Source organism: Rhodamnia argentea, chromosome 1, assembly GCF_020921035.1.
Source record: "Rhodamnia argentea isolate NSW1041297 chromosome 1, ASM2092103v1, whole genome shotgun sequence".
NCBI classification, from domain to species: Eukaryota; Viridiplantae; Streptophyta; class Magnoliopsida; order Myrtales; family Myrtaceae; genus Rhodamnia; species Rhodamnia argentea.
Genome location: NC_063150.1, coordinates 278,849 through 305,800, shown reverse-complemented (window position 1 = coordinate 305,800; position 26,952 = coordinate 278,849). Strand labels below are relative to the sequence as shown.

The window sequence follows — 26,952 nt, the reverse complement described above, 5'->3', positions numbered from 1 at the left end:
CTTGCTACCCTTTATCGTGTCAAAAAAATATTTCTGCATTGTTGCATCTCATGCATTAACATCATAGCCGCCTTTTAAAGTCCTCCGAACTCCTTTGAGAATACACGACGCATCTCCTTTTTGGGCCAAACATGATAGCCTCGTAGAGTCCTCCAATTGCTTTGGAAAAAGCACAATTGATGCAACTTTCAGAGTCTCTCCTTTATTCCAACCCAAGCTTTGAAGGTTGGGTTGGCATGGACCGACCTCTATATAATACTTTTTGCACGATGTGGACGCATTTCTCGTACTCCCTTCTCATGCTCTGCACAAGATTATCCAAAAAGTCTTAAATCTATTACATATTTATCAATTTAATCCTAAAATTTTTCATATTTTGTCAATTCAATCCTAAACCTTTTCACATTTTGCTAATTGAGTCTATCCGATCAATTTTGACCGAAAATTACAAACATAAACGCCGGATGGTCGGGACTTGAACCCCCCCCACGGGGAGGCAAGGGCGTCTTGGCTCACGCCAACCACACAACGAAAAGAAGGAACAAAAAAGTAACTCAAAAAAATATGAAAATAGTATTTTAAAATTATCAACGTCGGTTAAGCCACGTAGGAGGCCAAGATCCACGTTAGCAATTTCCGCCGAAATTAGCTGGATGGACTCAATTGGTAAAGCATGAAAAGGTTTAAGACTCAATTAGCAAAATTACAATGTTTAGGATCACATTGATAAAAGTGCAATAGGTTCAGGACTTTTTGGACAAATTTAAGCAAAATTCCATCTTTTTTTTTTTTTTTGACAATATTTTCAACAGAATTCATGTAAACGAAAAACAAGGAAACGTGAGTAACTAAAGAGATATGCTTGAAATACTTAAGAGGACAAAAAAAGAGAATCAAATTGAGCCATCTTTCAATTAGAGAGTAATGAATTTACAGGAAAGATGAGTGAAATGAAACCTCTTTACTGACCCCAGCGAAGAACGCTAACTTGCTAGGGCCGGCGGTGGAACTCAGTTGATCAATACTTGTAAAATATCCGGTTGATCCTAGGTCGGGTCCAGACAACTTTTTGATGCTATCAAGACATCGTTAAGCACATAGATTTTCGACTTCTGAAACAATAGTTACACGTGTGCGATAACGATGGTTTGCCTAATTAACAAATAGATTATTAGATTAATGTCACAAATAATCCCAAATAGGTATTTGTGTATCAAATTTATCCGAAAATAGTTTTTGGATCACTTAAAACTGTAAACTATTATATTGGTGATAAATTTACCCGAAACTAGTTTTTGGGGTCACTAAAAACTTCAAACCAGTATATGCATAACACATTTACCATTCGTCAACTTCAGTCAAATTTTACCGTGAAATTGCAGAGTTGGATGACATATTAAAATAACTCAGTTGACGTACTCCCTCTTTTTGTTTCTTCAATTAGCTCTAATTTAAAAACAAACAGGGCTCTCTCTCTCTCTCTCTCTCAAAGTAAAAAAATTCAAAGGTCTTGCTCTCCATCAAGCACCCTCCTTCATTGTCACCCGCGTCTTCATGATTAGGCATTGGAATTCGTTTGAGTACACTTTTATCCATGGTAATCTTCTCTCCTTTTTTTTTTTTTTTTTTCGGATCTCATTTCTCTGCGAATCACTTTCAATTGAAGCCATTAACATCCTAATTTAGTGATTTGGATGAGTTTGCCAAACAAGCCCCAAAAAATTTGAAGATGAGAAAATTACTAGAGATAAAGATATGCTCCGATGGGTTGTATCTTAATCTGAATCAGAACAATTACACAGATAATAAAAAAATAGATGAAGCACAATTTACTCGGGTTCATCTCAAAATAGGGCTACGTCCCGTAAAGAGATTTCACTAAGATTTAGTTTTATAGTTGCATAACTCGTTGCAATGATCTCTCATACGAGTACAATATATATGACCTAAAAAATGGATCTAAAACCTAAGTCTATCCAAACCTCTTTAATCCCACAACAAATGGACCAACTTAAACACAAGCCCAAATCCATTGTTGTTTCAGGAGCGCTGCCTCGAACCGCCACCCTCTCACCGGCAATAAGGGTAACTGTCTACTCACCGGGGAGTAGAACCCTTGCCCTCTAACAGGGTAGCGGGACCTCCATTTCAGGGGCGTTGCTCTCAAACCCTCGCATTTCATGCGCAAGGGTCATATGTCGTCGATTCATACTTTAGTTTTCCTAAACTCACGTGGACGTGCCTTATATGAGAAATAAGGGTCCTTGAAGTATTCGTCAACTTCAACATGCTCGAACGAGTTTTGATGCCTAATCAAGTGAAGACGATGATGAAGGAGAAGATAATCTAGGATTTTTTGTGTTCCGAGGGGGAGAGGTGAACGAGCTCTATTTGTTTTCAAAAGAGAGGTCAGAAAGATGAGAGGTAATTGAAGAAACAAAAAGAGAGATTTATGGGTTTTCACATGTACTAGCCGCCTCAATTGAATAATTGCCATGTGTCATCCAAATTAGCAATTTCACAGCAAAATCTGACGAGAACCGACGCAGGGTAAATGCACCATGCGTGTATCGGTTTGAATTTTTAGTGATCCAAAATTTAATTTGGGCTAAATTTATTGTAGGTATACCAGTTAGAGTTTTCGTGGTATTAATTCTCTTTTTTATAAGTAGTTGTTTGTTTCATTTTCCTTTTGTTATTGCGAGTTATTAATTTGGGCGCCCACTTATTAATGGAAGCTCTAACTAGGACTCACGACCGCTCACGTGGTGGTTCCACTTTGAGACTTTGGAAGGACCATTGCGCGCATGCAACGTCTCGGAAATCAGGCAAATGACCATCATGATATATGATAGTAGCTAATGAATTGAAAGTACAATTGAGCATGCTTAACAATGTCTCCATAGCATTGAAAAGTTGCCAGCACCCAAAATTCGCGATTAATTAGATCTCTTACAAGCATTGATTATGTGAGTTCCACGACCCGATTTAGTCAATTGTTTCAGCCATCATATAAGATCCCGGAGCTTTTATTTTTGTTTTAGCCGTCAACCCTCCGTCTATTTTTTCCGTTTGCATGTGCCTAAAATGTGAATTTTCACGGATAAAACTATGATCTTTCATGATTTCCTCAGGAAATTTTCAAATGAAGGCATGAAGTGAATATTATTTCAAATAAAGACTTGAAGTGCCTTCATTTTCTCAAAAAATGACCTGAAGTGAATTTTATTTTAAATAAGGGTCTAAAGTGATTATATAATCTTAAAAAACTGTCTAATTTCAAGAGCATTTTGGTCATTTTACCTTCTTTTTATATTTGTTTCATTTTTCTTTGTTTTTCCCTTTTTCTTCTCTTTTTTTTTTTAAATGCACACACGAGCTGTAGAGCTCCTGCTGGTGGGGCGTCAGCGAAAGCTGGCGGGGTCGTCGGCGCCTCGACTAGGGCTTGCTGGCCCTCGCCGAAATCAGGAGAGGGTACGCTCGCCCTAGTAAGGGCAAGGGCTGGCGACCCCCACCCAATCATGAGCGAGGAACACAGGCCCTCACCTTTGGTTAGCCGTGGGGCGGCAGCCCTTGTCGAGATGGTGGGGACCCCGCACCAGTGGTGGGGCGGCGGTGTGTCTTTTTTTTCAAATTTGCTTCCTGCTTGTAACGAACCATACGATATCACTAACTATTCGTATGTGTAATGCAGGGAGAGCGTCAAGAATCCTTATGTTCCTCACTGGGTGGTGCATGTTCAGGTAACCCACTCCATGCCACCCGAAAAGATCGAAATATTCAAATCCCTGGAGGATTGGGCGGAGAAGAATGTATCGGTTCACTTGAAGCCAGTCGAGAATTGTCGGCAACCGCAAGACTTTCTGCCGGACCTGGGGTCGGATGGATTTGAAGAACAAGTGAATGAACTTAGGGAGAGGGCTAGGGAAATCCCTGATGAAGTGATGACTACTTTGTTGCTTTGGTTGGAAGCATGATAACAGAAGAAGCCCTTCCTACTTATCAGATACTGCTTAGTACTTTGGACGGAGTTAGAGATGAGACCGCTTCGAGCCTAACACCTTGGGCCGTCTGGACGAGGGCATGGACTGCGGTGGAGAACAGACACGGTGACCTCCTGATCAAGTACTTATACTTGTCTGGACGAGTGGACATGAAGCGAATTGAGAGAACGATTCAATATTTGATCGGGCCGGGGATGGTGAGATCCTACCTCTGCTATGACCAACTAATATGTAAGTCCCCCAGCACAAAATCATACTCATATGCACGCAAATCTTCAGCTTCTCAGAGACGCTGAATGCACTGGAATCATGTTGGTTAACATATATGACCATCGCAACTCTTAATGTTGATTGTCATCTTCAAATTTAAGTCACGCCTCTGCAATTGAACAGTGATTTATGCACATGACTTTACACTTCAAGATTCTCATTCCACAAGAATCAGTTGAGAGTCTTGAGACAGATGCCACCAAAATTTAAGGCAGCTCTGGACTTGCTGGGGCTAACTACCTCTCTATATTCTTGTCCCAGGATCCTCAAACGGAAAACAGTCCCTACCTCTTCACATCTATTTCTCACGGAAACACCGGCAGGCTTGCCAAGGCACATGGAGACATGAAATTGGCTCAAATTTGTGGTACAATTGCTTCAGATGAGAAGCGTCATCAAGCAGCCTAGACAGAATCATGGTGAAGCTCTTCGAGATCGATCCAGATGGCACTGTCTTGGCACTTGCCAACATGATGAGAAAGAGAATCACTATGCCAGCTCATTTGACGTCCGATGGTTGTGATGACAACATTTTCTCCCATTACTCGACCGTTGTACAGAAGCTCGGCGTTTACACAGCAAAGGACTATGCAGATGTTCCAGAGTTTCTAGTGGGAAGGTGGAAGGTGGAGGATCTGAATGGACTTTCAGCGGAGGGAAGGAGAGCCCAAGATTACGTCTGCAGTTTGATACCAAAAGTAAGAAGGCTGGAGACGAGAGCTTCGGAAAGGGACGAGGAAGCACTCACTATTCCCTACAGCTGGATTTCTGAGAGACAAGTGAAGCTTTAGGGCAGGAATTTCCCATATATCGGTTGGAATCAGTCTTTCTCAAGCCTGTAGTCACAAGATATTTAGATGATGATAAGAAAATCTCCAGTAATGTGGGAGTAGAGCAGTGACATGATCTATTCAGCCCACAGACTCTGTATCTCCGCATGTTTGAGAAAATATTAGCGGTGGACTGATCTGTGTAGTCAAACTGGTGCATATATCATTGCAGAGGCTTATGTAAAAGATCTCCACACATTAAGCCCGAATATTTATTGAGTTGTACTAGGATAGCCTGAGAAATATGTACTTAATGAACTTACGAGGTTTATGGATACTTGATCTTTGAAAAGAGAATAATGGACCGAGATCACAATTGAGAAAAGAAACAATCGTCATTTAGCTGTTGCTCTTGTTGTGGTGGCGTATCTGGTAGAGAAGCCATAATAAAATTGGAAAAAACAGTTTTAATAGCTAAATTTCTTGCAAACAAGCTTCCCTACAATTATTGACATCCTTTGGCTTGATCAAATATGTTATATGGCAACTCCAAAGCCTGTTGGACAATCTCCGGTCCTCGGTTAGAATATTCCAGCTAATTAAATCTACTACCACAATCCAACCCAACTCAGTTACCCATTTCATTCACATGAAACATTTGACAAATTCCGATTTCTAAAATCTTATGAGAACATTTGATGCTTCCTAACACACATAGCAGAAAGGGTGTATGTACTCTCCTAATAAAACTAAGACAGATGCTCTATTGACAAACAGTGCTGGAGGCTAAATTTTAGCAACAACGAAATAGTCAAATACCGATTGAGTCAAATCAACTTACAAATGCCAATGAACTTCTATGAAATTCAAGCATGTATAGTTGCATTTGGGCTGCAATTTTCTGTAGTTTTGCAGCAACATTTGACATGAAATAAAGAAAAGGGGGAAGAAGGGAAAGGGAAAAATCAACTTCGCAGTACAAAGTAAAACTATGACGTTCCGGGAATGCATTTATACTTTGATTATACCCTATTCATAATAAATGAATTACAGATTTCAAAGCCTTCATCTGAAAATAGTTGGTCTACTCTTTCCAGCTACAATCTGAACATCATATAGAAGGCTCTCATAAATAAGTTTATTCATTCTTAATGGTAAACAAGGTGAATGGCCATCTAAAGTCGAATACCGTACTATATAACCCGACATTGTCAAGCGATATCCTCTGGAACTAATTCTGTAAAACTATTTAATTCAGAGAGACTGGCCTTTGGGACATTTCGGCCTTCACATCCACTTGCCTCTGTCCCCCTTCTTGGAGTAACAAGCCGAGCCCACTCTTCCTATCATCACCTATGTGAGACTTGGGCTTACTCTGGTAAAGAGGGTTGGATGTCAAGATCTTCAACTCCGAATTACCGGTTATCTCTAAAACTTCAGGCAGACCATTGGCACATCCTTCCGACATACCCACATCAATCCTAATGGCCCTGTTGTTACAAGCCCCATTGATCCCAAACTCCTGGATGGTATGCCCCATGATCATCCTCTTCGCCCCGGGAATCGTGGCCAAAGCATGCTCAAGGGCAGAACAATCACAATTCTTTGCAACCCCATCCGAGAACTTCCTCAACCAAACTAAAGAATTCCTACCTCTCATGTAAACTGGCGAGAACCTCCCCTTCAGGCCATTAATCCAATCTCTCACCTCTTCATTGATCCTCTCCAATCCGTAACTTGCCTGCTCCGCCAAGATCCCTCCATGAACAAAAACAGATTCACCAACAACCACAACAGTCAAATTTTGCGACAAGAAACGACTCGATATAGGCCCGTTGGGCCGAAGTGCAGCAATTCTAGATCTAAAACCACCAAAAAAGTCCTCCTTGATGCCAGGAAAAGCCGCTGGGATCCCATCAAAAGGGTCCTTCTCCTTCTTCAAACCCTTGCACAGCCCCTTCATAGCATTCCCAGTCCTAAACCAATCGGCCCAAACCCTAAATTCCTCTAATCCGCGCTGGGTCACGTACCTAAAGTCACCTTCCACATTCATAATCTCATGATTGCCGTTCATAGTGATAACCTTACCTCCAGACCTGGCAGCTTCCCGCTTCAATTTCTCGAGGAAGTACAGGATCTTGAGCTCGTCGCCGCCACGATCGAGGACGTCGCCGACCTGGACGACGGTGGAGGAGCCGCCGGTCCATCTACCCTCGCCGTCGATGAGGCCGGCGAGGGCGAGGGCCTGCTTGGACTTGGAGAGGTCGCCGTGGAGGTCGCCAATGGCGACGAGGCGGTCGGGTGCGGAGTGGAGCGTCTGCAGCGGCGGCGGCGGCGGCGGCGGAGAGGGTAGCAAGAAGAGGCCGCCGCTGACGGAGAAGTCGACGAAGGTGTCGACGAAGGAAGAGAGGAGTTCGGGGGTGTGATCGCAAATGTTTGCGGACTGTGAATGCGACTGCGATTCCTTCGGGTCCTTCGTCATCGTCTCCGTCGTCTCCGTCGTCTCCGACTTTGTGGTAAAGTTCGTACCTTTGAAGGCGAAGGAGAAGCAACGGCGGCGAATGGTTTGAATGATTTGTCTAATAATAATTTCTAGCCATCAACTAATTATACCATCTCTAATGCAATAATGTTTCAGGGAGCATTTCCTTTTGCATTTTCTAAAATCTTTTATGTACTTAACTTTACAATTTCTTTAACTTTTCCTGAATTGAAAAATATTTAAAATTACACTATTAAAAGCGGAGCAGTTAAGATACATGCTATAACTAAATAAAATGCGTACTAAAATTGGTAGACAGTTCTTTTCACTCTTACTCGTGCTTAGGTTATTTCTTGAATAATAATTCCTTAGTTTAAAAAAGAAGAAGAAGAAATATACAACTCATTAGCACAATAATTATTTAGCTATCTACCAAATAAACTTTTTTCCTTTTTGAAAAAAGACAAAACAAAATTTTGTTCCTAATGGAGAAAGAAAAGAAAAGAACCAAAAAAGAGAGAAGACAAGAAGTATGCCTCACGTTTAAGAGCGTGGATAGTTTGTCTCTAGTACAAATGAAACAAAAAGAAAAGGAAAAAAAAGGGATAAGGTAGTTAATTAATGTGTCAAGAAGCTCAATCAATAAAGAGTGGAAACATTTATTTTTTGTTAATACCACAAAAAAATGCAATTTGGTACGCATGTGATCAATTTTATCCAAAATCAATTTTTTTGAATATAAAATGTTGGATTTTTCAATAGTTTTGAAATATTATTTTACAATGATTTTGATAAAATTACAACGATAATGATTAGCCATCAATTTTTCCAACGGTCGATTTTCTAATTGTCGTATAACGGTTTTCTAACGGTTGGATTTTTAATCATTCATTAATGGTCTTATAAACGGCTCTTTTCTAATGACTATTTCCTAACGGTTCTTTTTGTTTGAATATAAATTCTCAAATCAAACAACTACAAAAGTGTGTGTTAAAAATTACAAGAAGATAATTTTCTCTTAGTTTATTTGCTGAGTTACACACATAACGTTGTTCCTGTTCCTTCTAATATGCAATGTGGAGTATAAAAGAAGGTCCGTTGTATCTTGGAATGATAGCTTTTGGAAGCCTTATGCACCGAGTTTCGTATTCCAAGGGGCGAAATTATTCTTAAGGACAGTGCCGCACGTCTTAGACAATTGTTGTTACTTTTCTTATCTTTTCTAACACATTTCCTACGATTGTTTTTTTTATATGTCATCTAGCATTTCTCCAACATAAAAAATCCTCGAATTGGTACACCCGTGATAAATTTACCATTCGTTTATTTTAGTGACATTTTACCGACAAATTACTTAATTAGATGACACGTGACAATTGACCGGCATATGGGTTTTTACCATTCGTTTGTTATAGGTGCACTAATTTGGGATTTTTCATGGTATTAACCAAATTTAAAGGAAACTATCGGCATATTGGTTTGGGATTTTCAAAAATAAATGTAGGATTTTTCGTAGTATTAGACTTTTTTTAGTCAGAATTAGTGTTTTTTTTTTCGGTCGGAAAATATCAGAATTAGTTAAGGTTTTCATAGTTAGCAATTAAGACACGTTCGATTCGCCAAGTTGATCGGGGCATCAAAAGCTCCGGGAAGCGACAAAAAGCAGCAACAGTGAAAGCCAAGTCAAAGTGGTCATGCCTAGGGCATGGCAACGAGTCAACTTCGACTTCCGCTTCATCCATTCCTGAGTTGGCAAGGAGGATATGACGGCTGCTTCACTTGAGTTTAGTCTGCGATCTCCCTCGTTTCTTCTCCCCATTTCCACCCCAATCTCTAACCTCTGCTTCGCCGCTCGCCGCCCCTTCAGATCCTCGACCGCCTCCGTGATATTGCCGCCCCTCCGCCGGAATCCGACCCCTCCGCCCGCCGCCGTCATGCTCCACGAGAATCCCGTCGTCTCCGATGCCCTCGCCACCGCCTTGTCCGGCGGCATCGCTCTCTCAAGTCTCCGCTTGTTCGAAGAAACAGTGAAGCGAGGCCTCTTTGACCAGGTTGGGACGGGATCTCTCTCTCTCTCTCTCTCTCTCTCTCTCTCTCTCGATTCTGTTACGTGCGCACGCCTACTTCGGATATTCCTCAATCGTTGCCTCACCTACCTTCCTCCGATAAACGAGGCGGTTTACGCTCTTGATCTTTGAAAAAAAAGTGCAATGTGGCTTCACCAAGAGCGCGTTTTGCAATTGAGATTCGTTTCCATATAAGTCAACGGGCAGCATTTGACACTAATATTCTTTCAAGCTTTATCAGGATGATGAATTACATCTGGTCCGCGGAATCAAATTTAATGCGCGATTAGAGAGAAACTGTTTGATGAAAAAAGAGGAAATTAGAGAGATTATAGCCCTTGTAAGACCTACAGAGCAGCCTCCTGTGAGAATGTTCAGATCGAGTTTGGCTGCTTTCCTTTTTTATATAGCTATAAGCGATTCCAACTTCAATAATTTGCCTTATCTGTTCCCGACTTCCATTGAATTTCTGTGAATAAAGTACCCCGCAGATTAAGTTGTGGATTCAACGTTGTAATACAGTATTGAAGCCAAATCTCATTTCTTCTTGCCCATTTAGAACTTCATTTTGTGTGCGTTTCTTATTCAAGAATCAACCTCTGTATTGCACAGTTGAAGCAACAAATATTTGGATTGGAATTGTGAAAGATTCTATTTTGTCTTATTATCCATCGCAGTTGCAAATAACTCTAAGGGATATATTTATGAAGATTGTTACGTTCCAATAAATGGTCTCTTAAAGTGAAAGGTAAGTTCCACTTCTTGAGGGCAAAAAATATTGGGACTTTCGTATAGTATACTGTTTCTGCAGAAAAGATCCCTTGAACTAGTAAGCAACAAACAGATTAACCCTTTCATTCAGAAGACGATGAATGAAGCTACAGTATGTCCTCATTAACTTTTATAATGAACTTTTCACATTGTAGGATTTCAAGCAAATTTGAAGACCTGGTTAATCATAAGAGTATATGTCTATGCATATATGTATGTACTTATTGAGGAAGGCAATTGACTTGGATATTGCCTCCTATGGTAATTTCCTTTTAAGAAAGAGTTTCCAGTGATTTTCCTGCTGATGATGCTGTGTCAGGATGCTTGGATGTTTCGTTTCACTAATGAGACCAGTTTTATTCATATCTGAAAGCAGTCCCTGTACATATAACAAGTTCCCTAGTGATTGCTGTTTTCATGCTGCTCACTACATCTAAATGTCTTTGCTTTTTTCCCTCATTTAGAAACTTAATAGGAAGCTTGTGCATGTAAGCATCGGAATAGTTTTCATGCTTTGCTGGCCATTATTCAGGTAATCTCTAGACTAAATGGCCTATTCCAGAATTATATTGGCTCATTTGTTTGGTGATGTGGCTATTGCAAATCCATTACAGTTCCGGGCATCAAGGTGCACTGTTAGCTGCTACAATTCCAGGGCTTAACATCGTACGCATGCTTCTTGTGGGATCGGGCTTTTGGAAAGATGAGGCAACAGTGAAGTCTATGAGCAGATTTGGGGACCACAGGTTCGTAACTCGAGTTATTTATTATCTGCCTTGCATTGACAAGAGAAGCAAACTTTATGTGATAGGATTAAATTGCCTATATTACCATACTGACAACAGTGATTTTTTAAATTAGATATGATAAGCGATCTTCTCTGTCAAGCAATTCAATCTAGTGGTGGCATCAATTTCTTGAGATTTTCATTCTTGGTCCTGTGTTGCTCTTCTCTTCTATTTTGTCTCCAAGATACCTTGTTTAACTTCTGAAACTGAAATCATCTTGATCTCTCTTTCAGGGAACTTCTTAAAGGGCCACTATTCTATGCTTCCACTATTACATTCGCTTGTGCATATTACTGGAGGACTTCACCAATTGCGATTGCAGCAATATGCAACCTCTGCGCAGGAGATGGTATAGTAATCTGAACTCCCATAATTTCTTGCTTGTTATATCGGCATATTCGATAAAGTAACTGCAAAAGTTGAGGGAGGGTGTACTGAGGACTTCTTCAATGTCATGGGATGTGCCCCCTGTGGCCCTGCCTAAATCTTGAGAAATACTTTTAGAGTGGGCAATGTAAAAAATGATTGTTGTGTGAAGATATCTCCACCATAGCCTTGGTCAAGACCTAGAATAATACAGAGATATCAAGTGTGTGGCACGGTGTTGGTTGGCCTCCTCCTTCCCGACTACATTTCCTAGATAGGAGATGTGGTAATCATATTGAAGATTTACATAATTCCCCCCAACATTCATAAATAAAAAGGGTAGGCTTAAGCTCCGATAGAGTAATTAAATATCAAACCACACCGTCATCTAATAGCTTAAGCTTTTAGAACAGTTGGAAGTGGTCCTACGAAATCTAACACGGTATCAGAGTAGGAGGTCCCGAGTTCAAATCTTTTCGGGCGCCGTTTGCCTCCCGAATTAAATATGTCTTTTGCTTATTTTCAGGTTTTGCAGACATTATTGGAAGGCGGTTTGGCCGTCATAAAATTCCTTACAACAATAATAAGTCGTTCGCTGGTAGCATTGCAATGGTCTCTGCTGGGTTTTTAGCATCTCTTGGGTAATCTTGAGTTGACTAAAATATGCTTCTGTATTGACCGCGAACTAAAAACTGCTTAAGTGGTGGCCTAACTGGTACAACTTACTTTGTTTACAGGTTTATGTCCTATTTTTCTTCATTTGGTTATATCCAAGCAAGTTGGGAGATGGTTTCTGGTTTCTGGATGGTCTCCCTTGCTTCTGCATTGGTGGAATCGCATCCTCTGAGCTCTGAGATTGATGACAATCTCACAGTTCCCTTAACTTCTATGTTGGTGGGGAGCCTTGTTTTTTAGGTTGGGGATTGGGAGCGTCTCGGCAAATGTGACTTTTATTGTAGTAGGTAACATTCATTGTATCCATTCCCATTTGACTGGTCTAGATGTTCATGTTGTATTCCATGTATCGTACTTCCAACTAATAGCTTGACAGATGTATCAGTAATTCGACTATATTACAGAAAGTGTTGTAAATTTTGCAGCAATCTACTTTGGTGTAATAAAAGCTATTTTATTCTCTTATTATGCCCTCAAACATATTGGTAAAGCATTGTGTTGTGGGAAGTTTCTTGTCCTTGTAGATAAAGGTTTTGCATCACATCCTTCCATTCCAAGAGATGGGAATCTGCTGGATATAAGGCTTAAGTTTTGGAGGAACCTTATTTCCTCACTTTGCTTGTGAAAGCTGCTGACCTGATAAATTAACATATGAGCTAAGTGGTTTCTATTTGACTTTTTTTTGTTTCCAAACCATGATTTAGGCTCCACAAGTCTGAACAACTCACCGTCCATCGTAGAACTCTTTGAACTCTTCCTTCCATTGCCGGGTATTTGCATTTTGGGCCTCACCGTGTTGTGTTTGGCCATGGTGAAATCAGCAGCAACAGCTCTGCATGCCTCGTTAGGGAATCTAGATTATGCTAGGAGGCAGTTTACAGTCTGTATCTCATTTTGGTGCTCTTTTTTAACTTATTCATCTCTTGTGAGCCTTTTGAGTTTCTTGCTCCGCTCCTATAGGTTATTTCTGCAGCATGTTAAAATACGACATCAGATTATGTTATACTACTATCCACAGGAAAATTGGTTTATTAACCCCCTAGACGGCAGCTGCATGTAAGCTAAAAAGTGTTCTCTTAGCTCCTCAACGAGTGGCCTGCTAGCTTCGAACTCTGTTCTGAACTCTTTTGTGATATATATGTATTTGCTTTCTGCTTCAGTCCAACGGTTTATCTCTTAAATTCCTCTTCAGCTATTTCTTCATTGGACTCTGGGACTGCGCTTAATGATGGGCCAAACTGGGTCCACATGGATAATCCAATAGCAGAGTTGGACTGCTTTTCGTACCAATGAAGTGGAAGCATCCATGAAAAACTGAAGCTGGCTACTTAAATCTTCAATCTCTTCCAGCAGTGCTTCCTTCTCACCCATATCAAAGAAGTTTTGATATTGCTCCAGCTCATCTTGTGGTCTTTTAGCTCAATCTTCAACTGTAAAACTTCAGGATGATTTTCATATTTCTCCTTTAGAAGCTAAAACAAAGGAAAACTGTTGGGAAAGCTGTAACACTATGATATCACATTGACACCATAAATGTACGTGTAATTACTATAGAGGAACACAGCAACTTTTACTCATGATTGAGAGTGGCAATTCTTCCCCCATAAACTCTTCAGTTGGCATAAAGACCATCCATGAGGCTCTCGTATTGCATTGCATTCTCTTTCATGTTCGAATTGTTGCACCTATAAAAGATTTTCCAAAGTGGTCAAACTTTAAGCTCTTACTAATTTAAGTCTTTGAAAGGCAGATTTAGCAAGTACTGAATGGTTAAACTGCATTATTGCTGTTGCTTGTTTCGCGCAAAATTCTTCTAGTGCCATTTACCTCCTTAAAGATCCTGCCAAAACTTTTTCCACGGACTGTATGACATTGAGAGATTGATATCACCGTGACTTCTCTAGTATAGATTAGTCAGGTATGGGGAAAATAGTTCAAATATGCAGCCTTTGGGCTTACCTTTGGAACTTGCTTCTTTGATTTCTCACTGGAGTCTGAACCAACGACTGCAACATCTGCAGGTTGCCCTCGTAGACATCTTTTAATATCTCTGTGTTCTGGTTCTGCAGTTACTGCACAAGTAATCCATTGGAGCTTTGACAACTACTCGCTAATCTCCCAATGAAACCTGTCCTCGTGTCAAACTTTAATAACAGGAATAAGTGACTTAGATCCTCGTCAGGATTATGTGACAATATGAATGACAAACTTCTCGGAACTGAACTTTTGCGTTCAATTATTTCAAGCCCACGGTGGAGGCTTGCTGTCAAGTGTTCAGCAGGTACAATGTTGCTACTGTTCTTCTGTGTAGGCAGGTGATGTGATGAGCTCTTCTTTGATTATTGTGGAGAAGAAGTGCATAAGACCACCTTGCTATATGGAACTCTCATCTTCCAAAATTTTCTGTGATGCAGTCAACACCAGGGGGGGCATGCAGATCCCAAAAACAAATAGTTTCTCCTCCAAAAGTGATTTCTCCAGTTGGGGAATGTGGACAAATTCCTGGGAGTTTTTCGGCTTATTCTAGGGGAAACAGCTGGGGTTGGAGAGTTAAGAGGTTGTCTCACTAACAGTGACGCTCAGGTCAGACAGGGAGAGAAAATTAATTCAACTGCTCAGCGGTGCTTCTCCATCATCCATTTTGACATCCAAGAAGTTAAAACTGTTTCTTCATTGAGTAAGAAGTTTGGAGGAGGTGCTATCTGAGGTTTCTACAATAGGATCTCCGATGTTTTTCATATCAGGTCTCTGCAACCAGATAACTGCAAGCCCACTTGACGAGAGTGTCTCTCAACTGCCTCTCCATGTATTTCCATCTTCTCATCTCTATCATCATCAGCATGAGGTAATGTGATTGTGTCAGAAGATTCAAATTCTTCTAGCATCCTTTCCCACTAAGTAATGTTTGGAGCCACTTGGGTTACTTCCATTTGTTTTAACTCGATGTAGCTCATCCTACAGACTATCGATAGGTAAGATTCTTTAATAACATTTCCTGCTTGGTACACAAGCTGGAAGAAACATATACCTTGAAATTGCCACAGAAATTTCACATCCTCCTGCATTACTTCATTCAGGACTGCTTTATTGTTTAGGGACTTTGCGCGCTATATCTCCTGAGCAAAAGGTAATCAATTCGCCAGAAAGAATGTTGGCTTATATGTCTGTATGGACTATGCCTTTGCTTCCCCATTTGCGAAATTTTAGGGAGGATGTTCATCGAAGTCTGCATTTCCAAAAGTAGTATGATTGGCATAGTATTAAATAAGAGCCTTCAGACTGCCATGGTAATGTAATCTTGTCTGCAAAAGAATTTGTCTATAGCTGAGACGATGCAAAATGCAGGACATCTGTAGAAAGATGTATCTGACTGAGAAAACGCAATTTCCATGGAGTACCTTTGTTGGAGACTTGCATGACATGATGGAAGCTTTACAAAAGACTCCAATATGAGTGCAAGAACGCTAACAAATGGTACTGCCATTCAACTAGTTTGGCAAGGAGTAGAGACAGTTAAATGTGGCCAACAGCCTTGTCGAATGCTGTTCAACTCCACTTTCCTAAGCAAAAAGCAAAAACAAATTTGTATATGTACTCAAGCTCTGGCTTCTACAGCCATGCCTACATCTTTTTAAATTCAGTAATGTCATCCAGGTAAGTGATCAAATCTTAAGAAGCCCTGTCAATGAGAGAGAGAGAGAGAGAGAGAGAGAGAGAGAGAGTTTGCATAGCAAACTCCATACATTCAAAATTCGGGTTTCTGCATAGCAAAGGTCCAAAGTTCCTAGCAACGAGACTAAACCTGATGGACTCTAATTTAGCTTTAGTCTCAACGTAAGGGGGTAAGTTTAAATCAAGAAAGATGATGGAGGAGCCTTCTCCTCCTCCTAGGAAGCTGCCCAATCGCACAAAGTCATCAGCTGTGGAATGTGGACTTGCTATGGTCTACCACAATCTTGCAGTCACCTCCCAAGCTGAAGCAATCTGGCATGCCCAGACCGGGCTTTGAAACCGGAACTTTGGTGGCCCCACCCCCCATTCCTCATCTGAGATCCCTAGATAAGGAAACCACGTTAGCCCTTACGAACAGTTGGATGCACTATCTCCCCTTTAACCCTTTGAACTGATCCCATCGTCTATCAACCACTAGACCGGACGCCTCCTTGGCGCTTCAGCTGAAGTTGGTGATGGGGAATGTCGTGTATTTCATGGGCAAAGCTCAAAAGGCTGCAAAGGAAAACCAATATCTGTTATCTGGGACGGGTCCATGAATGTAACTGTCCGGCTAGAGATGGGCTCGAGCGAGCCCATATGGACTCTAGGGCTTGTATATATGTTGTGTCCTACCCCGGAACGTCTTCTTGCCGAAGCTGAGGTAAAGCATTAGCACACCAAACGCCCATAAACCCCTCGAAAACCCCTGAAACATGGATCATATTGCAGCAGCGGAGGAGCGGATTGTTTCAGACCGACTCAGGCGTAAGCTCAGCGAGGTCAACGCTGCCGCTGAAGCTCACCTCTCTGGTATTCAGGATCATGTCAATTTCACTCTTCAGGTATGTCCGTCCCCTGTTTTCACGCTTCTTTGACTTCATTTTCTGGTCATCGATCGTCTTGATTCGTGGGTCGGTATTCAGATGGGTTTCCAGAGTGTTTTGCTTGCACATTTCGTATAACGGAAGAATTTCATGTATCTGGGCCGTAATTCTTGTCATCGCTTGATGGATTTGGATCACAAAATGCGTGCAGCAAGCGTATTTCAAATGCGCTCATGAGTGCTTCGACAGGAGGAGGAAACAGGAAGAGATTAGCAACTGTGTGGAAAATTGTAGCGTTCCAGTTGTTAGTGCACAGCAACGAGTCGAGAATGAGATGGGCAAGTTTCAAGTCAGTTGCTTTTTCCCTTTCCCCCTCTCTCTTTTTGCCCGCTCATATGATGTTATTTCATTTTGGTGTTTTTCCTCGTATGAGTTTAAGAGAATAGGTTAATGTTATGGCTGAGATGATTTATTTTAGAGCTCGAGGTAATATTACTGAAGCGTTGCGATTGCTATATTCTGAAAGAGGTCGGTTTGGTGCGACTCGAATTAATTTTCGCGTGCCTCTAATATGAGTACAAAAGAAAAGAAAAAGATCTTTATGATTTTCTGCGCGATCGAAGGAAGAAACGTTGATTCTCGGGTTAATTGCATAAAGAGCTTCATGCCTTTGGATTGCTGGGCAAGGCGGCTTGAAAATTATGTACATTGCTTTGTCTCAGCAGTTTCTAATCATCAGTTTCGGATGATGTCCGGATCAAGTGATAACGTAAGCACCAGGAATCATTTTCTGCATTCATCAAAGTTTATTAACTTTGGGGGGTGTTGCTTCTTATTGCATTTTCACATATCCAAGTGAGACAGATTTACCTGATGAAAGGACAGAGAGAGCTGTTTTGCACTCATAAAACTGAACTGCTTGTCGAGTTTTGTGGTTTCTGTCGTGTCGATCTGGCGTACAGTGGAATATCTGGTTAGAGAGGATCAATAGGACATTTGGAGGTCGAGAATCATCGACAATATGCTAAAGATTTAGTCTCAATCGCAAAAAGTTTGAGGGGGAATGAACTGGACTTGTATGCATGCTCTCCATTAAGGTGGGAACGGGGGAAGTTATGGGCCTTGACTAAGATATAGAGGCTGAGTTTGCTAACTATCGGTTTTCTCCCTGTTGATATGAATCCTCATCTTGTGGATAACTTATGTCGCCAAATGTCTAGTGCTACTTTGCTCCTTGTCCCAAGAGTTTTGAATCCTCAACTTCACGGAGGCATTGGACCTTGCTATTATCACGAGACAATCTGCTTAGTTCCATAGAGATTGCATTGTAATTACACTGGTTTACCTTTTCCAAAGAGATTGCATTATAATTTGTACCTTGCATGTCCTGGGAAAAGAGAAGGCTATCTCACATACTGTGAGGTCTCTTCCACGTGCATTTGGACTAGTTTTTTCCTTTATGTATTTGAAAGTATGGCGGCTTTATGTGTGATGCAGGAAAGGTTGAATAGGTCCTTAATGGTGTGCCAAGATAAGTTTGAGGCAGCCAAGCTCCAACAAATTAGGACTGACGCCACGAAAGATTTGGAGGCTTGTGTCGGGCGATCGATTGACGAAAGCATCAACACACTGCCACATTTGGTGACGAGACTGAAGTCTTCGCTTGCCATCACTGACTGAATTGAAGCAATCTTTTAAAATGGTGTATGTTCTGCTTCATACCATACCGCTGTTTCATTAGTTCACAACCTGATGTTCTTTGAGGTCTGAAGAGAGATAACAATCAGACCTGCAAAATTTTCCCCCATTTTACGTAAACTTGAGATGTTTGGCTTTTCGTTGTTTAAAAGAGGGAGAAACAAGTCCAAGAGCTGCGGTTATTGCGATGCAACAAGCAGCATGGTGGAGGCAATGGTTAGTCTGCGAATGGCCATCACGTTGCCTGTCATATCTTTTGAGTAACGTTGCGATGTTGTCCATTTAGGCCTAATGTCCTGAAAACAGAACACAAAAAAGAAGAAAAAAAATCTTAATTTTAGCTCCAGTCTCAAATTTGCCCAATTTTTTTTTTTTTTAATTCTTCTCATTGGGCCCCTTTACCATCCTGTATAAATGCCTTGAAACCAAAGCAATAATATGATAGCTATCTTGGGTGATTTATGGAATACGTGACAAAGATGGAGTGTTGGACGATTTCTATTGATTAGTCATGTCATATAGGCGCAAGTCTTACATCCAATTGCTTCGATTTGAATTATCTGGAAGACGACTTATATGTATATATTTGAATATTATCAAATTGAAAAAATGGACAATCAAACCCATTTCTTGATTTAATAGAAGCTAAAAGAGTTGAATAGGGTCCTAAATAAGGAGAGATATGTAAAAAGCGGGTCCAATTTTGCCTATTTATAATCCTTAAAGGAATGAAATGACATAGGCCTCCATACACATAGAATGAACTTATAATAATGGAATTGACTCAATCATCAGATTATACATTATAAGTTTATAACCCTAGTTCATTCCCATTTTGGGTGGAACAGATCTATTAATTCTTTGATTCCACTTAGTAAGAGGCATCTTGAGCTAAAAAATAAATTCTCGAAGCTAAAAAAGAGCATCTCGAACAATTGCAATAATCGAGTTCATTGATATCCGAGGTATATATAGTAGATGATAACAACTTTATAAATTTTAAATCCAATCCCAATTGTACCCTAAACTCTTTTTTTTTTTTTTGTCTCATAAAAAAATCACAAACTTTTACTTAAGTCTTATTTGTGCTCTCATCAACCTTCTATCCAAAATTACCCTTAGTGATTCTATGTGGCATTTCGACGTCATTAATATAGTTTTTCCTCAAATTTCAGATTCACGAAGACTTCTTTTGGAGATTAATTTTCACGTAAGCCCAAATGACTTCTTTTTGGATATGAAATTTAGGTAAAAACTAGAGCAATTAAGGTTGGCTTTTTTCAATCGCTCTTACTCTTAAGAGAGTCTTCCATCTCACTTAGGGATCTTTAATTTTGCGCTCAATCTTCAATCTATCATGCTTGGGATTTTTACATCTCTCACGGTCGGAGAGCTCATGTTTGGAGAGCTCACACCAAGGACACTAGGCTTGGGATGATTGAATAGTGCGCACTCGAGAATTTTCCGTCTCTTGGATATCAACGAGAAATTTTGGAAGGACGATAAAGTGGGGTAAATTTGGGAGTCAAATATAAATTGAGACTAAACTTAAAGTTTGCGGTTTTTTATGTGTTTAAGGTAAAATTGATACCAAAACTAAAATTGAGGGTGGTATTAGGCCGTCAATTTGTGTTGGCTCATTCATCCATAAATTTCACCTAGGAAAAGGATATTATGTCAACCTGCTCCCTAACCTCATCGCTTTCCACTCTTTCTTTGCACCGACGGATGCCATTGTCTCTCGTTGCTTTGTCTAGCGTGGAGCTAGTTTTGGCTCTGTCAAAGACAAGGGAGCCACATCTACTTGTTCGACGAGCTAAGAATTCGAGCTTCTCTCTAGGTCGATGACTTCTGGTTGATTAAAATTGACGATCTAATCTTGAATCGACATGAGGGCTCTTTCATTCTATAACTTCGAATTTATGACGGGGTTACATCCCATGAAAAACTTCCCAGTTGGCAGGTTTTCGGGCGGTAGCAACGCTATCATGGCCCCAACCTCTGCAGCCTCATCCGCGGTTCGAGTTCCCTTCCCACTGGTCATCGACGTCTGCGTGAAGCCAGGACAAAAGCAGTTCACGCTCAAACCACATCCGTCGTAGCGGGTCGCCAAGACTTTTGTGTACGCATTCAGCGCCAGCTTCGACACCGCGTAATCCGTCCACACTTCAGGCCAGCCTCGGCTCTCCCATGTCCCTCTCCTCACATCTTCTAGGAAGGACCCAACCATGGCCTCTATGTGCTTCTCTGTTAGGTTCTCCCCTTGTAAAATCCTTCTGATGTCAGGGTTTCTCACTTTCTGCATGCATGGAAACGTTGACTGGATTACTAACTACTAGTCTTTCTCCATATGTATACGTACAAGACATAGCATGAGAATAATAAGAGCACCTCCATCGGGTCTAACTAATTTAAACAATTGCCAATAGAACTTAAGTTGATGTTACGTCATTTATGCCTCATCGGGTTGCTTACATTCACTGAACCGAGTCGAGAGCTAACATTTAGTATCCGACCGATAGATGGCGAATGGCGAAACATGGGCAAGAGAGCTTCGGTTAGCGACTTCGAGCCGTAAAAATTGGTCTTGACCACAATTTCGGCATTATCCACCGAGTTTTCATGTATGCTGTTGAAGGATACAGCAGCATTATTAACCTGAATGAACGAGATAAGTCAAGAAATCAATTGTTAGGACATTAATATGAGGAATTATAAAAAGGTATCAACTACGTATCTTTCCAAGTTGAAATCTCGTATGCTGCGCGACTTTGAAAATAGATCTATTACAGTTTAGTTGGAGAGTATAATTTCGAAAACTTATGTAAGTCGTACGAAAATTTTTATTTTATGACGTCTATGTACACTGACTAATATATACTTATAAATCAAAAACGTGGCGCCCGTGGTGGAAAAAAACTCAGAAATCCCTCGTCAGACGCAGACGGAGATAGAATAAGAAATGAAAAAACCTCCGCAACCGGGGAATGTGGCCAGAAGGATAGCCACCAAGGAGAAAGACAAGGCCAATCTGGTCGGCGGCAGGAATCGGTCAGTGTTTCGTCCTATCTTCACTTATTTTATCTGGTGAGGTTGGGGTGGGGCAACGGCGGGGGAGATAACTCAGAGAAGAGGATACTGACCAAGATAAAAAGAAGAAGACCCCTCCAACTGAGGGTGGGAATGGGGACGGCTAGATGGTTGAACGGCAGCGGCGACCAAGACTCTAGCCCTACCAAAGAGAGAAACAAGGCCAATCCCATCGGAGGCAGTGGCGGCCGAGATTCTAGCCCTTGGGATGGTGGCCGTATTGAAAGTGGCGGAGAATCAGCAGACACGAGCCAAGATAGAACAAGACTCTAGCCCTCTGGATGCTAGCCTTACTGAGAGTTGGGGGCAAACGACTAGCCCTGGGAATGGTGGCCAGAATGTCCCCGAGGCAAGCTCCTAAGTCTACTAGGGCAACCACCAAAGAGAAAGACCAAAGTACCACGACTTGATAATAATAATAAGAACATTCTTATTAAAACCAGAGTGAAGATCAAATTGTGAATTTATGATACTTCTCCTCTTCAAGAGCGTTTTGGAATTATCAGTAACCATTTTTTCCCATTCAAGAGTGCATGTGCTATGCACCCTCTTAAAAAATCCTTCAATGTATCTCAAGTTTGTTTGTGGACTCCATTCAATAAATAATTACTCTTAGGCCCTAACTTTGGAGAGGAAAGTTACTGGTATAAATATATTCCTAAACTTTGGCCCTGTTCCAAAAAAAAAACTTTGGCCCTGCCAAAATTTTCAAATTTTGCACATCTCAAAAGTTTAAAGAAGTACTTTTGAAATTGCGATGGGAAGAATAAACTTTCCTACACCTACTATTTGTCTAATATTTAATTTGTTAGCACTAAATATCAATCAAAAGTGTGCCCACTATTGACTTATCCGAGGATATTCCTAAGGAAAGGAGTCTACTCTTTTTAGTTTCTTAAAAGGCGAAGAGCTATTGGTATAGAAAAATTTCATCAGCTGATTGTCATGTTTAACAAAGTCATTAAAAGCTATTTGGTGTAATTATAGCTGACCCGTAATTGTCATTTGTTGTAACCGAGCTGTGAAGTGGTGTAAGTTACATATTTGGTAATACATGTCTTAAGATTGCAGCACTTCAAAATTTAATAAGCTGTTGTCGGTTTGCCAATAAGAAAACCTTCAAGCTTGTTATTCCGAAACTCTTTCAGAAATATTGTAATGAAAAGAACATAAGAGGTGTTGTATTTGTTAAGGTGTTTGTCAAAACACTTTTCCAAGCTCCAGCACCCCTGTTTATGCCTGAAACTATCACGGCAAAACTGTACCAAACAGTCTCTGAGTTAGTCGAGCCAACAAGATTTTGCTTCGCCAAAATGCAAATTAACCGTTTTGCAAATTTCACTCTAAGCATTCCCAGCATTATCATAACGTAACACACGTTCCCGGGAAGTTTTGTTTCCCCAACAAAGATCAACTTTGGTCAGTGCAAATGATCTTGATCATAGAAGATCTCTATGATTTAATCTGAAAATTTAAGAGAAGCACCAGCAGGACATGCTATTTTCCTTAACGAAACCTTCTTTTGACTTGAATAAATATGCGCGATGTACGCATATTATTCTACTTTTAGCACAACAATACAGTGACAAATCACTGTTTTATTTACCTTCTTTATTTGGATTTGCCATCGTCCCAATTAAAAAAAAAAAAGGTCCTTGCTAGCATAACAGTCTATGTTGCGAGGCACAAATTTTTTTAAAAAATGAACCCCACAATAATTCGTGTTTTTGTGGTCAAAAACAGATATTGTTAGTCTTATAGTCATCCAAAGACTATTACATAATCAATTTTTAAGCAACAAAGGACTTATAGTTTAACATAATTTATCTTTGAGATGAAGAGAGAGAGATGGGGAGACCACTACACCCTCTTATACAGCGAACGCAGTGCTGGACACATTATCTAACTCGTGCGATATTATTTATATCGGATGTATATGCATGTTATTATAATGTATAGTTGTTACATGACCATAAATGCACCGCAAATTTTTGCAAGAAAAGAGAAGGAAAAAGACAAAAAAGCAAACTCACGAGAACGTCTAGGGCCGTGAAGTGATGCCTGAACCAGGAGACGAAGGCGTCGATGGAGAGAGGGTCGGAGACATCGAGGACACGGAAGTGGACGTGGACGAGGCCCTGAGCCCGGAGGGAGTCGGCCGCCTGGCGTCCTCTCTCGGCGTCTCTGGCCGTGAGGACGACGGTGAGGCCCAGCTGAGCCAGCTTCTTGGCCAGCGCGAACCCGATCCCTTTGTTTGCTCCGGTCACCACTGTCACCGTCTCTTCGGACCACCACCGGCTCGATTGCACCATCCTTTCTTGAGCCGGAGAGAGAGAGGGGTCTTGTCCCCTCGGTTCCATTTGGGTATGAGAAGCAGTGAACATGTCCATGCACGCCACATCGTGGTCGCCCACCACCGGCTTATATATAGCGAGAGAAAGAAGAGAAGGGGGGCAAGATGTGAATAAGCCCCCAAGGAAAAACAATGGCAAGTGTCATGAGGTTGCCTTGCCTTTGCTTTCTTAAGTAAAAAAATGTCCCCAATGGAACGTGCCTTTAGGACTTTTGAGGGACTACTTAGCGGACGGTGCAATAGAAACGTTCCATTTAATTAAGTTAGGCTCTGGGTATATTAGAGGGAAGAAAGTGCCTAACATGATAACTTGTTTAATAAGTCTTGACTGCGTGAGCCACATCGATGACGTTCGGTCCGTTTCGTGATGTCATCTATACTTATATTTAGTGAGAAATCAGCTGAACCGTTGTTACCAGGAACCGATCTACACCGATTCATAACGGGGTTTGCGGATGTTGGACGACCAGAATGAGAAGTGTGCGCTCGATCCACTTCTGAAATGACCTCTTGTGTAGTTTTACAAAAGTGCTCATTAGAATTAAATGGCTGACAATCCAACACAAACCATTTTCCACAGATGTTGTCCGAGATAATTTTTCTAAATTTATCGTACGGCTATTAGTTCCGTCATGAATTTTTTTTAATTATGCTAATTTAGTTCAAAATCATTTGACGCTTTGTCAATTTAGTCTTAAACTTTTTAATGATTTGCCAATATAGTATTTTCAGTTATATTAATCGGAAATCGTTGAATGGCTATATTGACAAATCGTTAAAAAGCTTAGAACAAAATTAAAAATAAAATAAAATAATTCATCGATATATTTTGAATTAAATTGATATAATTAAAAATTTAAGATTAAATTAGCTATCGTATAATTGAGATATTTTAGATAATTTTTTCGACGGTGTTCCCGTGGAACGAGGTTAAATAGGATAGTTTGAGTCAAGGGGGGCCATGGTGACGAGCGACTGCAGAGAGGCACGACGGGAGGCGAGGCATGATGAGCAGGTTGTCCATGCCAACGTGCAAAGACTGTCCTGGCTCTGCCAGAGACAGAGAGACTGTTGAGGTTAGTGGATGCCACGGTCAATTTGGAATAAGTGCACCATGCGGACTAGCTACAGCTTACCCTATATTGCGAAGGACCATCATAGTCTTTGGCAAAAAACCGTACCTAGTTATCGATTTCAAGTACTACGTTGACACTACACCATGTGTCAATTTCCGGAGAACCATCCCAAAAAAGTAAAAAGTTATGTACAACACCCACTTTAATGCTAAAAATTTTGAAATATTGCTTAAGTGTCACTTAAAAAAAAAAACGATTTCTTAGGGTGCAAATGGTAACACTTCTAGAAATGAATTTCTACTTTAAAAGTTTTTTTTAAGCATAAATCGGTTTGGAAATATAACTTCAGAAGCATAAATTCGTTTGGTTACACGACATTACATTTATACTTCTAAAGTTATTTTTGAGCCAATTTCAGAAGTTAAAAAAAATTACTTCTCTTTTAAAAATAGAAATATCTCAATATCAATATATGTCTCATTTCGACCTCTTTTCATTTTCGGTGCTCCTCTCTCCCAACCACGCCTCCGTCGTCACGGCCCACCACCAACTTTTGCTGGCTACCGCCAGCCGCTGACCATCGCGGCATTGTCACCGCGACCGCCTTCGCCCACCGCCACCCCTTGCCTCCAATCGGCCACCACCGACCTCCGTCGGCTCTCCCCTCCTACCGTCGCCACCGCTTGCCGACCACCACCGCGTTGTTGCCACGACCACCATCGGCCGCCATTACCCAACGTCGTCCCCCTCTCCCCGGCCCCATCCATCATCACCATGAAGTCGCCATCTCTAGCCGCCGGAGTAAAAAATAAATAATAAATTTTAATTTTAAAAAAATTATTAATTATTTTTTAAAGAAATTTTTAAAAAAATGAAGTAGAAATTTTTCGACCGCCGAGAATAATTTTTGGTAGAAGATTTTATATTAATAATGTTCCTGAAGTAGAAGTTTTCATTCATTACCAAATGAATTTCTCCGATCGAAAATCAACTTTTGAAGCAGTAGTAAAAAAATTAACTTTTGGCCAGAAGTTGATTTCTAAACCAGAAGTGTTGTCATGCATGCCCTTAAGTGCCGTTGTAGCATTTTTTTTTTATTAATATCTAAAACCGATGTGGCTCACCGAATGTCCTATTAGCAAAAAAAAAAAAGACAAAAGTTCGGAAAATATTTACAAAATGAAAATAAAAAAAAATTAAATTTAAAAATTTAAAAAAAAAAGCTAAAATTAAGCTAAAAAAAAAAAAAAAAAAAGAGGGGTGCACATGCGGCAAGGGCTATGTAAGTCTTCCCTGCCGCTGCCCCACCCATTGCTGACAATATGGGGGATAGGCGGTAGGGGTCACCCAACGCAGGCGAGTGCCACCATGCCTGTGCAACCCTCTCTCCTTTTTTTTTTAAAATATTTTTTTACCTTATTTTCAAATTTAATTTAATTTTTTAAAATTTTTTAGCTTGTTTTTAATTTTAAAAATTAAACAAATTTCACGTTAAATTAAATATTTAATTATAAATTTTTCACATAATTGGTTTGCCCAGAATTTTTAAAAAAATTGCTACATCAAATTAAATATTTAATTATAAATGCCACGTAATTAGTTTGGTTGGAATTTCTCGCCGGAGCCACTTAAATGATTTTTTTTTTAATTTGGTACTTAAATGATCCGGCGGAAACTTTTGTCACTAAATACACCGTACACAACTTTTGACACTTCTATTATAGTTTTTCGTATCAATTTCCTAATAACCAGGTCCATGGTTGCCAGGTTGTCTTCAGTGGCCTCGTATTTGCTTGCTATGATATCAATGATGGAGAGAGACATTACTGAGAGAGAAGATGGATGTTAGGATGTACGTGTGAGTTGTGTTAGAGAAGTCTCACATTGAAGAATTGATGTGGTGTTGAGCGGTTAATATATCTTAATTGATCCATAACTCATTGGATTAAGCTTTTAAGTGAAAGTGGATTCAACTGGATATGTTGACGGACACATACTTTGGCTC

General features: G+C 40.5%; 4 protein-coding genes and 2 pseudogenes across 5 annotated transcripts; 3 read left to right on the top strand and 3 right to left on the bottom strand.

The window, feature by feature from the left end:
• Window positions 1–3,692: 3,692 nt before the first annotated feature.
• On the top strand, window positions 3,693–5,493 carry LOC115745227 (annotated as a pseudogene).
• A 532-nt stretch (window positions 5,494–6,025) lies between these two features.
• On the bottom strand, window positions 6,026–7,601 carry LOC115745222 (shewanella-like protein phosphatase 2). Its single transcript, XM_030680670.2, has one exon. The coding sequence runs from the start codon at window positions 7,524–7,526 to the stop codon at window positions 6,294–6,296; it is 1,233 nt and encodes a 410-aa protein (XP_030536530.1). The 5' UTR covers window positions 7,527–7,601; the 3' UTR covers window positions 6,026–6,293.
• A 1,595-nt stretch (window positions 7,602–9,196) lies between these two features.
• On the top strand, window positions 9,197–13,500 carry LOC115745226 (probable phytol kinase 3, chloroplastic). Of its 2 annotated transcripts, XM_048283608.1 has the most exons (7): window positions 9,197–9,577; window positions 10,828–10,895; window positions 10,978–11,109; window positions 11,385–11,500; window positions 12,044–12,158; window positions 12,255–12,479; window positions 13,385–13,500. In XM_048283608.1, exons 1-6 carry the CDS (start codon window positions 9,290–9,292, stop codon window positions 12,430–12,432), a joined length of 897 nt encoding a protein of 298 aa, XP_048139565.1. In that variant the 5' UTR covers window positions 9,197–9,289; the 3' UTR covers window positions 12,433–12,479; window positions 13,385–13,500. The 2 variants fall into 2 exon arrangements, with proteins under 2 accessions (XP_048139565.1, XP_030536533.1); XM_030680673.2 differs by lacking the exon at window positions 13,385–13,500 and having other exon boundaries at window positions 12,255–12,655.
• A 131-nt stretch (window positions 13,501–13,631) lies between these two features.
• On the bottom strand, window positions 13,632–15,676 carry LOC125313576 (annotated as a pseudogene).
• Window positions 15,677–16,544: 868 nt separating this feature from the next.
• On the top strand, window positions 16,545–18,600 carry LOC115745228 (protein FAM136A-like). The gene is made up of 3 exons (XM_030680675.2): window positions 16,545–16,748; window positions 16,942–17,079; window positions 18,228–18,600. Exons 1-3 carry the CDS (start codon window positions 16,620–16,622, stop codon window positions 18,408–18,410), a joined length of 450 nt encoding a protein of 149 aa, XP_030536535.1. The 5' UTR covers window positions 16,545–16,619; the 3' UTR covers window positions 18,411–18,600.
• A 1,638-nt stretch (window positions 18,601–20,238) lies between these two features.
• Window positions 20,239–23,950, bottom strand: LOC115745224 ((+)-neomenthol dehydrogenase). Its single transcript, XM_030680672.2, has 3 exons — window positions 23,552–23,950; window positions 20,904–21,086; window positions 20,239–20,727 (listed from the first exon to the last, which is right to left on the bottom strand). The coding sequence occupies exons 1-3, from the start codon at window positions 23,906–23,908 to the stop codon at window positions 20,335–20,337; spliced, it is 933 nt and encodes a 310-aa protein (XP_030536532.1). The 5' UTR covers window positions 23,909–23,950; the 3' UTR covers window positions 20,239–20,334.
• Between the last annotated feature and the right edge of the window lie 3,002 nt (window positions 23,951–26,952).